This window comes from Armigeres subalbatus, chromosome 2 (genome assembly GCF_024139115.2).
Source record: "Armigeres subalbatus isolate Guangzhou_Male chromosome 2, GZ_Asu_2, whole genome shotgun sequence".
NCBI lineage: Eukaryota > Metazoa > Arthropoda > Insecta > Diptera > Culicidae > Armigeres > Armigeres subalbatus.
Window position 1 is genome coordinate 205,456,364 of NC_085140.1, and position 11,651 is coordinate 205,468,014.

An 11,651-nucleotide genomic window follows, 5' to 3' on the forward strand; every position below is an offset into this window, starting at 1 on the left:
TAGCATGTAAATTTCAGAATTTTTAACTGCGAGCTGTGATTTTAAAATGTGATGGAAAAATTAGTCGAATCGAATGGAGCCTTTTTGTTACATCATATGTTGTAACATTTTTATACTGTGGCAATTATCTTTGTACTAATGTACAAAGACTGCTTCAATGTCTGCTCTGCTGCTGTCTTTCCCTGCTCCTAAATAAATAAATAAATAAATGTCTTAGCTGTAACTATAGTATAACCGACTAGAAGGTCATATCAAAATTATATCATACTATGTTATTATGTTATACTAAATTTTTATAACAAAATTTGTTAGAAACATGGTGCAGGATGTTGTTAAAATAACTAAATTTCTATCAAAAACTGCACTACTGGAAACAAAAAACTATCAAATTTTGTTACAATTTTATCATAAAAATAACATATTCTGTTAGAAATTTCAGAACAGAAATCAGATACAAAATATATTGTTTCTGTGCAGTTGGAATTCTTACGTGATAGGTCTCCAGATTGTGATCAACAATCATATTTTTTTTGTTTTTGTCTGAACAAGAATATTTTTCGAGAACATGAAATTAACAACATAACAAATAAGGCAACCTTCTCAAATTATATCAGCGTTGTGATACCTATGGCTGGGAGACTTTGCTACATTTATTTTAATTGCCTACTATTGGGCAATTCGGTGTTAAGCATTTTTCAAATCATATTATGATATAATCCTGTTACAACATTTGAAAGATAATGGCTACTGAAAACAAAATTGTATCAAAATAAGTTATAAATATCACAATATGTTAAAATTTTGTTCAATTTTTGTTATGCTCTTCTAGTCGGGTAGTTCCATGGGTATTTTTAACTCATGCAACAGTTAAATAATATAGTTAACTGATGCCATCTGAAAATTGTAGAAAATCTCAATCATACAGTTGACTCTCTACATCTCAATGTTCTTTATTTTGATATCTCTCCCTATGGTTTCTTCGGTCCCTTCAATCTACAGTGGGTCCAAAAAGTATTCGTCTAGCCGCATATTTTTTAGTAAAGTACAGGTTTACCTCGATTATATGGAACCTCGATTATATGGACTTTTTACCTCGATTATATGGACTTTTTTTTTTCGCTCATTTTTTTTGTGTTTTGGAGTTTTAAAAAGATGTTGAATATTGTAAGTCATATTTTACATTGATTCTATATTTATTATGGTACATTGGGGCAAATAAAGGCCCGTAAGGCATGTTATGATGTTATATATGGAGATGCACTCTGAGTCATATGTTCGATTGACTTGATTGATTTACCATTTTCGCGTTGGAAAATTTCATTGTATATAATGATAAATATACAATTCTTTAATCTGCAACAGCCACGGCTACGTCCTTACAAAAAGGTGGTGAAAAATAATGCTTTTTTTTTTGGTGATCTCTGCCATACGAAAACGTGAAGTGAATTGTCAGACTGACAGTATGCGGAGCAAGTGATAGGATGAGATTGTCATATTTAGCTGTTAGATCTTTGCTTCCAACCTTTTTCTGCTTTTAGTGCATGGAGTTAAGTATAGAAGGACGGATGATGCATCAACATCCAGCAAATCGGACCCACTGGGACTGATTTTTTAGGTATATCCACGAAACTGGAAGAGTTTATTTCAATATGTGATACATTAAGTTCCAAACGGTTTTCAAACCTGGTATTATTTCTTCTGGATGAACTTATTTATTATTTGAATGTAAAAAACTGAAAACTTTTCGAGCAGTCTTTATGTTTAAATAAATGTTGTCGAATATCCTGGTATTCACATTTGTTCAGCACAAGGCTTAAGGATTATACTGACGCTCAACGGTAGGAAAAGAAATTGAATATCCTTAGAATGTTCTTGTTAGCAGTTCTTAAATCAATTGCGGCTAAACCGTTCAGCAAAGCGTGATCCTGAAACGCTCATGCAAACTCGTTCATGCTGTGTAATGTGAGCGATGTATTTTTCGTTAGTGTTGTACAAAATACAACAGCACGCGGTGGAGAAATTTTGAATGCAATCTCAAGTTTTGTCCGGGATTTTTACGAGGGTCCGCTACTGTGCGTCGTTTTAAAACCCGTTGCAAAATACAGCCCTGCTTTAATATACGAACATAGTCCAAAATAGCCATAACAATTCTAGACCAACATTTGAAAAGGGCGTAACAGCCAAAATTTATTCCTTCTGGTTCTTCGTCTACATATATAGCTATATATGTGGACGAATAATCAAAAGGAATAAATTTTGGCTGTTACGCCCTTTTCAAATGTTGGTCTAGAATTTATCCTTTAATATTCCACTTAGCAGGTGTAGGTGCACTGTGAAATTGACCTTTCCCGTCAACAATTTTTATCCGCTCAATCGATTCTTCAATTTTTTGTGGACAACTTTTCCAAAGAACCCATACTTTTTGACGCCATACTTTTTGACGAATAGTGTTGGTTTCCAAGCTTGGCCTAACATTCGCCCGATTTTGAATTAAAAGAAGGCCAATTCCAATTCCTCAAACGTGCGGCACTTTTCCGATTTTTTTTTATTCTAAAATATGAGTTCTGTGAAAAAGTTGAACTTAAATAAGTCAAAGAATTGACTGAGACAATAAAACGAGATACATTTTTTGGCGGGAAATGTCAATTGGTTCTTGCAAAAATGACACTGATACGTGGATAGGGCCCCTTATTTACATTGATTTAAATTCTTTTTAAGAATATCAATCAAACGCAACTTGTTGCAAGGAGATCTTTTAAAGATAAGTGTCAGAAAAGTGAAACTGTTTCTACGCGATTTTTGTATAAACAAATGCATTTTGACGATATCTTCTGAGCCCATAATCCAATCCAGTCCTTCTATATAAAGCCAGTTTTTGAATTTAACATATACCTTTCTCGACCACTCAGTGTTTGCTTTGTTGCTGAAACAGGAAGGCACTGTAGTTAGAATTCGTGAAAAGTTGTATTAGTGTGCCCACATTGAGCTGGGCGAAATCTTCATTTCTAACGTAATCTTAGAAACTAGCGGCTGGAAAAAAGGTTACGTTCTTATAGAAAATCATAATCTACTGAGTTATCATAAAATGAGCCCAAACATGCGGATTAGACTGTAAGGCAATATATGGATATTTTCTTTCAACTTTTAAGACTTATTTCATCGTGTAACACAAATTTCGAGAAAAAAAATTTGCTTCGATTATATGGAAAATTCGATTATATGGACTTTTTTGCATCGAAAAAGTCCATATAATCGAGGTATACCTGTATAAAACTTAGGCGTAATAGAAGTGAAATAAAAAAACTTTCTTCTAAATTTGGTAGAAAACTTATCAGTACATGATTATTATTCAAAAACATATAGAAATTTCAATTACTTTTGTTGGCATGTAGAAAATATCTAAATTTCGCTCGCTCAAAAAGTATTCGTCTATTCACAAAATTATCGAGTGAAACACGAATATAATAGATTTATCAGCATGTAGTTACACTAGCACACTCTAGTGGTGTCCAGCAACATTTTAGTCAATACTCAATGACAGATCAAATAATGTTTTTGTTTTGTTTGAACTTGGCGCGGAAAATAGAGGCACCATGGGTGGGAAAGGTAGAAAGATGAGTCCCAATGAAAGAAAAACTTTCCGCATAAATAAAAACAGTTCGATATAATGTCAGAACCGTTGTAACGGTAGTCAATATTTGTTTTTGAAGTTCTTTGTAAATTAAGTTTCTAAATTTGTAAATATAAAAGTTTCTAAATTTGTAAATATGAATATCTAAAACTGTGAATATATATTTCTTTGTTAAATGTTAATAAATATTCTAGACTTAATTTAAATTCGTAAAGTTCGATAAAACACAACATGGAATACCAAATAAAACGAACCGTGCAGGTGGTGCAGACTTGCATGCAATATAAAAAATAGAACGTTGCGTGAAGAGGTTAGTTACTACGCCTGAAACGCATAAGCGCTTTTGAAGCGGTTCACCATTCGTGACACCTTTACATAAAATCGAAGCGATGAGAAAGGGTTCGAATTGAAATCGGGAATATGAGTAGCAGACCAAACCACTTCGAATGGGAGGGAGATGTTAACAATCTATCTCTTGCAATCAGGGTCAACGTAATCCGTCGCGCTTCAATTTCCGCTTACATTGCCAAAGAACGTTAATCTGAGGATTATTTGCAATCGACTCGTTCACTTTGATCCTGACCGTGGTGAAAGAAGGGCGCGATCCTTTAGTTTGTTCCGTGGTGTAATTGGCTAGCCTAGTTGTAAATTGTGCGGTAGAGTTTTTGTGAGCTGTGCGACTGTCTTGTGTGTTGAAGCCTAGACAAAGCCACCGCCTGCACGACATCACCATTGCTCGTCGCCATCGCCAACCCTTGCCATGCTCTGGACTCAAGGTTTCCCGCCTTGACGAAGGCGGAAGGGAGTAGCAACCGTCTAACTGCACTCCAACAGGCGACCCCCAGTCAAACCCCGGCCGATTGAGTCGGCCCGAACCGTAAGTGTTTCCAAACCTTTTTTCCGGACCCGTTCGCGGTTCCGAGTGTGCTGTAGTCAGCGAAAATAGGCGAACCGTCGTAAACGTTGTCGTAAAGTTGTCCATCGCAGTGGCTGAAATGGCCAATTCAAGACAAAATTTTCAAAACGACTTATCTGCTTTTGTAAACAAAGATTCAAACGACGATTTGACGAATCTGATAGCTCTCCCACGCAAACCAACACCATCAACAGGTAGCGGCATCCTTCCCCTACCTATTGGTGGTGTTGGTTTGCGTGGGTGAGCTATCAGATTCGTCAAATCGTCGTTTGAATCTTTGTTTACAAAAGCAGATAAGTCGTTTTGAAAATTTTGTCTTGAATTAGAATAAGTCGTTGCATGCAAGACAAGTGATACCGAAAAGCGCTAGAAGTAGAGAAAATAGTAGAAGACCGCACAAGCTAGGGAAGTGAAGGGGACTAAGTAGGCCGGCCCAGAGATATGATTTGAAGCGAATTATAAAAATGTCCTACCGAAATAAACTATGTTTTTTTTGTTTCTGTAAATTGTAGTTCCTAGTTAGTCAGATGTGATTGAGAGAGTCTGGAGGGTATTTCACGTTCCGCGTTAGTATTGTCTGTCCGCGTATGTTCATCCGAATTGTTCGTCTTTCGAAGCGAGAGGGAAAGATGGGGTGGGAAGATTGCTACCAGTGATGATAACTTTATACTGTGGACACGGATTTGGGAGTGTGCTGGGTTTCGTTGGTCAGGATTGTAAGAGTTTAGTTGTCGGTATCGTGGGTTAGACAATTTGAGTGTGGGTGGTCGGTTACGCGTGTTCCTGGTGTGTTGAACAATTTCCGGACTGGTTCATTAACCGGTCTATAGCCGGGCAAACTAACACGACGGGTGGTCCTCTTCGGAGGTGGCGCGTAAGCCATCCGTTGCAAAATCCTCCAGGAACAGCCGCGACACTGCGACCACTACACCGTAATATAGACTTAAGAAATATGTTCACTGTTTGTATAGATGTTGCTTGATAGTTTAACCTCATGTTGTTTCGAATGTTGTACTATATGAAATGGTATTCCAAATCTAATGTTTATAGTGAACACACATCACATAGTAAATCAATTGTAAGCTATGTTGAATTTCCGAATAGATCAACGCCCAACTTGTTTTGTTTTCACTCCTGGTGACATTAGTCGACAAATGTTCTGGTGAGATTAATTAATTAAAAAGTTATTTTATGTATGTCCTAATGACTATGATTTTTTCCCAATACCAGGATTTAGCTGTGGCTGTTGAAACCTGTAACTTCGTATAAAGCCTGTGGATTATTTTTTACAAAACATCAGATTTCGAAGCTGAAGCCTTCATTGCTCCAGATGACGGAACGATGGATAACATCACAGCGCTGCAGGAAGTTCCTGACGGTTCCTGATAGCCGAGGACTAGTTCATCGCATCCACGAAGCCTGTAAATCTAATCGAAAGCTGTGATGAGCCACAATATTCGCGCCGATTCCAACAAGCAGTTTGGCGGATGTTCCGGTCTGCGGGAGATCGACAACGAAGGTAAACCCAGTATGTTTGCGGATCCTCCCGTGTAGCGCAGAAGGCCTATGATGATACCTATGAAACATAGCGTTATCCGGAAACCTTATTCAGTTGAACTGAATAAGAGATCGTAATAATGTTTAATGGGACAGATTCAGTAATTTCAGATGAAGGTAAGATTTTTTCTATTTCCATTTCAATAAGATATGTAACCTTGTTGTTTTGCAGGAAACTTGATGAAAACACTGATTGGTCACTGTCGGAAATGTGGTAAAAACGGGTAAGTCACCAGGAAACCATCATAATTTAAATTTATTTTCAACTGGTCATGAGGTTTTAAGTTCCCATGACGGATTATTTATTCGCTTTATCTTCTCGCCTATATATATATATAGTTTTCAGGATATGTGTTTTATTGTAATTAAAACTAAATTTAATAAATATTATTCAAAATAATGCAAACATGGATATCAATTAATTATGAAAGAAATTAAAAAATAATAAAAACATAAATTAAACGCAAGGGGTACCGTTCCACACATTTTCCTATTATGCTTCTACAATAACTTAAAAATAAGGTTTATTATTTGAACCTTCCAAAGTCGTCTGTTGTATCATTTTGTTCGAGAAAACGACCGATTTTTTATAGTAACATAACTTAACCGCCCTTTCCGCATATTGTAATTTCGTCAAATGACATTTATCATATTGTTAAAACAATTTGGGGTAGTGTGGGAGTATAGTTGCAGTGGAAGATCTTTGGAAATGTACAGGTTTTGTTCCGAATGGTTGTGAATTATGCAGGAGCCAGCAATTTAATAATCCATATCTATGCGGGTTATCCGACGCCTACATAATTAATGCAAGTTGACTTACGAGTTTGCAAGAATTATGGGTAGACCAAGGGTAGCAAGAATTCAACCATTCAATCGGTGATTGATTGCATTAGCGCCCCAAAAACCTATCAAAACAAATAACGGAGTGGTCGTCCGTGATGGTAAACTGATAATGATGAGCGATTTTTTGTGCACAAATTAAAAAAAAAACCTTAAAACGAGTGCACCCAAATAGGCAAGTGAGTTGGAGAGAAGAAGTGCTAAGATATTAACCAATACGAACAGAAATACCTGTGAAAAGTATGGGTATAATAGACGAGTATCACGAAAGAAATTTCAAGCGAGCCATAAAATTATCAAAAACGGCTCGATTTCACCCAAAACTATCGCTGGAAGAAGGATGATTTTCGGAATCAAGTTATGTTATCTGACGAAATCATGTACAGCATATTTGGATCAAATGGCCGATGAATGCTATGGAAGAAAAGGAATACTTTTATACTTATAGACGAATACTTTTTGGACACACTTTACATACATTTTGCTTTCTACACCTCAATAACCTCCCTTTCTCGATGTGTTCTGATCATATTTGGTTCAGGATTCACCCTCCTTATGTCAATATGATCAAATTTTAAGTCTACTAGACCATCTTTGAATAATAACAAACACATCAACAATAATGCTACGTTTTGACAGGGCAAGTGAGTTGAACAACTCAGTTGAATTCAATTGACTTGCCAAAAGTTGAACATGTTCAACTTTCTTTTCATTCAAGTGAATTGAATTAAGGTGTTTACACGTTCAGTTCGCGTTCGATTCAAGCGACTTGCTCAATTCACTTGCCTTGTCTAAACGTAGCATAAGAAATGACATTTGTTTTGTTGTCGTTTTTCATAGCAACCTAGGATAGGATGTGACAACTGAATTGTGACTGCCTTGTTGTTTCCTCAGTCGGTTGCTTCGACGCGGTGGTGACCAGTGCTTCCGGATATTTTGTACGCTAAATCCACTGAACAATATATGTGAAAATTCATGTTTTCCCGTTCATTTCTCCCATTATTCGTAATAAAAGATGCTACGTACCATCAGAAAAAAAAGTTTTTATAAGGAATTAGATGAGTTTTACAGTGAAATGGGTAAAAAATTGGTTAATAATACTTCAAATCGAGTGTTTTAAATTAGCATAATCCTTGAGAATCATGCAAACATCATATGCAGTCTAGCATAAATTCATTTTACCCAAAAAATCAAAAAACAAACTTTTTAATTTTGTCATAAATTTCTATTTAATTACCCAGCAACACGGCCAAGGTAACAACAAGCTGCCCTTTTGAAAATGTGATATGGCCGATCGAAGTAATCGATTGTCATTTTCACCCAATCAGCAACCGGTACGATTTTGACAGAAAATCGGTACGATTTTTAATGACTAATTGGCACATCCTATCCTAGATAGCAACGAGCTTTTTTAGATCTAGTACCCATCTCAATTTTCCTTCCATTCCTCGATCTCTCCCTATCTCGATGGTCCCTTCAATATCGAGATGTGAAGAGGCGACTGTATTGATAATAATCACATTTCAAAAAAGATAGGAAGGTAGCAAAAACCGTAGTTTGAACCAATATCATGATGAATTTATTAAGAATTGAAGCTTACGGAAAAATGGTTAAAAATTACATTAGACCCAACTTTCACGGCCTCGTTTGATATTTTGGATAGTAATAGCTATTTGTTCGGTCTCAAAACCAAAATATTAGCTCAGGCACCTTATTCTAATTCGAGGAATACTTGTGCAAGGTTAACATAAGCCTAAATATGGGTTTATTCTAAATATAGCCAACTGTTCATTTTACCACATAGTTCATTGTACCACCTCTTCCCCTAAATAAAGTAAAATTTTAAAATCCTTTTTTTTTTAATTTTTGAATTAAAGTTGCGTTTGCTGATCACTAGTTTGTTCTGATAATGAGACTATTATCAACAGTACTCACCCTTGCCGTATTAGCTTCCTATTGTTGTAAATTGCCCGCGGTGCACTGATCCACGTGTAAACGCCCCGAGGCTGAGGTTGGTCCGGCCCATTACGGCCTCCGTTACGTTCCCATTTGGCACAATGATCGGGAAAGTTGGGCTCCAACAGCTGACTCATGTCTCCTTTGCCCAGGTTCGGTGGGGTACATTTCTTTGGCGCCGCTACGGGCGCAGGACATGTCGGCATACCAGCGTGTCACTTTTTCACTAGTTCATACAGATTTTGTGAGAATGCTCGTTTCGGTTTCGTTTAGTCCGTTGCAGTGAAACTATCCTATCAGAGGGAATGTATGTAGGTATTTGAACTGACTAATGAAAACATATTCATTGGTGACATAACACTAATTGTTAGGCACCGTGGTTGCTCAGTTGTCGGTCACAGGTAAACCGAAGTTAACACGTGCAAAAATGGACTGAGAATTCAAAGGTGTCGACATTTTGACGATGAAGCGGTAATTAGGAATTTGTTTTAATCCTATTTAGAAACACAATGATCCCCTTCACATAAAAAATCCTTTACAAACCATAGCTTCATATGGAAAAGCAGGATAAAAACAAGTCAAAGTCTAAGAGTTCCATGTAACTGAAGTATACCTGTATTTCCTACGCTCTCATTATGCTGTGCCTTGAATCGAAATTTCTTTAAAACCTTGGACTTGATATTACCGTGCCAATGGTGTCGTGAATTTATTTGCTCAGGAATCCGTAAAGTTTTTCCTACTTTCAGAACGTAAGCAAACACAATTCCTTCAAGGGTGCACCGAGGGCCTCCGCTAGTCATAAATAATTGTTGCACTTGAATTCAGTAGAAATGCAAAATGCAATACATTTTTGCACTTTCCCTCACTGTCTTCAATTGCCACCCCCTTTGAAAGGGCGACTATAGTAAAAACTTTACCCAGCTATTTGTATGCACGTAAGCATCCACTTATCATGTCGGAATACAGAGGATTGTCACAGTTTAGTTTTACGACTACAATTAATTCGTTCGTGTTGCGATTTATATTGCCGATATTTTTAGACTTTCATTCACAAAATGGATATCAATCACTTCCGCGCACACTACGAAGTTTTTTCTTCCGGGTTGAGCAAATGAAAGGTTTCACGTCTCTGATTATGCGTTAGATTGATTCAAACTGTTCCAATTAGTTCTTTTTCGTACATAATTGTCAAAATTGTTTCATTAGTATCGTTTTAATGCAATATTTTGCCTTATATCTTCGATTATTTGCACATCATATAGCGAAATACGGAATCACTTGCGAGTCAACTTTTCTCGGTATTGTTTGTAAACTGTTTATCGGTTTCTTTATCGAACACCATGGAAACACGGAGTGGGTGGTGTGAGAAAGTTTTTCCCGCGCTCGCGCTATTTTTCCATTTCCAAAATTCCTTCTCATATGTGTGGTTGTGTCGCGCTTTTTCCATAGGTTCCCGAAGTGTGATTCGCATCCCACTACATAATGGTTGTATTTAGCGTCACCGAAAGAATTAGTAGATTCATGAAAATTTAACATGGTGTAGTTTGAAGTTTATATTTGTTATAAAACATATCCCTAGTTTTTTTTTCTCCAAACACAATCCTGCATGCTAATAATGCTTACTTGTCGATAGTCTTCCATTTAGTTATGGGCTATCAATATTCAATATAGGGGAACTGTTCGGCATTTCATCTCATAGCTCTCATGTTCATCCTATCAAAAACAAAGCAATGAAAATAAATTTGATTTGGTTCTCATAATTGTATATTTCTGAGTAGTGTGCATGCATGTTAGCAAATAGAAGTGACGAGATTGGGCTGTATTTCTCTGTTTTGCGTTGAGATGAATATATGTTCAGTGAGATGAAAATGGAACCACGTGACGTGGACATTTTAGGATTTGAGGTTCGACTTTTGACTGTTGTTGCCTACATAGACAGTTTTTTTTCGCTGCGGCGAAAGCATCTGTAAGTGTATCTTAGCGGTAGCATTTGAAAAGCTCCCTGCGTTCAATTCACAGGTCTGTTTGAATCGAATGGTTTATTGATTCAACCACGGTTCTCATGATGTCCCCAGCAATGATATTATTCTAATTATGTCCTCTAAGCATACATGGTTTAATTGCAGTCCGTATCCATGACTCATGATCCTGTTCTTTTAACCTTAGTAAGATGTTGGGGTTAATATGACCCAAAACGAAACTACAAAGTAGAATATTTTTTTACCTGATAATCTGATCGTTCTGAAATTTCTTGACTTTTAATATTGTGTGGAAATGAAGCTTCTGACATGAAAAAAGTATTTTAAGGTGCAACAGGAACGACCCCACAAAAAAAGTTGCGAATAAGATGTTAGGGTCATATTGATCCAGAAATGGAAATGCTTATAAAACAGTCAAATTATAATTTAATTACAAAGTCTATATACCATTCGAAAGATAAACTCATCAATTTTGTGGTTATGTGGTGATATTCTGATTCTGGAGACAATGGCCACCGGGAAACGACATCCACGGGGACCTTGTCGGTCATATAAGGGGAGCACAAAAATCGCTCCATGTATGCCTTTCGATCGCTAATTCTTCATTGATTCTCTTAAAACGGTAATGTATGGTCCATGAGAGGGCTTCCGACGAAATTGACCACTCCTGGTACATGCAAGGTGCCCCCGGGGAATCCGTAGGAGGGCACATCCGTTTTAACAAAATATGTCGTGCGGCGGCTCTTTCGTCATGATTGTCCACAAAATAGGT

General features: G+C 36.8%; 1 protein-coding gene across 10 annotated transcripts in view; it reads right to left on the reverse strand.

Moving 5' to 3' along the window:
- The window catches only part of LOC134211545 (radial spoke head protein 3 homolog B), a 92,507-nt gene extending 82,316 nt beyond the window's left edge, over window positions 1–10,191 (reverse strand). The window contains exons 1-3 of one of the 10 annotated variants that reach the window (XM_062688509.1): window positions 9,818–10,191; window positions 9,586–9,692; window positions 8,880–9,188 (exon numbers count right to left, since the gene is read on the reverse strand). In XM_062688509.1, coding sequence (XP_062544493.1) covers window positions 8,880–9,106 — 227 coding nt within the window. In that variant the 5' untranslated portion in view covers window positions 9,107–9,188; window positions 9,586–9,692; window positions 9,818–10,191. Of the gene's footprint in view, window positions 1–8,879; window positions 9,229–9,513; window positions 9,791–9,817 lie in introns of those variants that run through there. The other 9 variants (XM_062688508.1, XM_062688504.1, XM_062688501.1 and 6 more) reach the window with 9 other exon arrangements.
- Window positions 10,192–11,651: the final 1,460 nt, after the last annotated feature.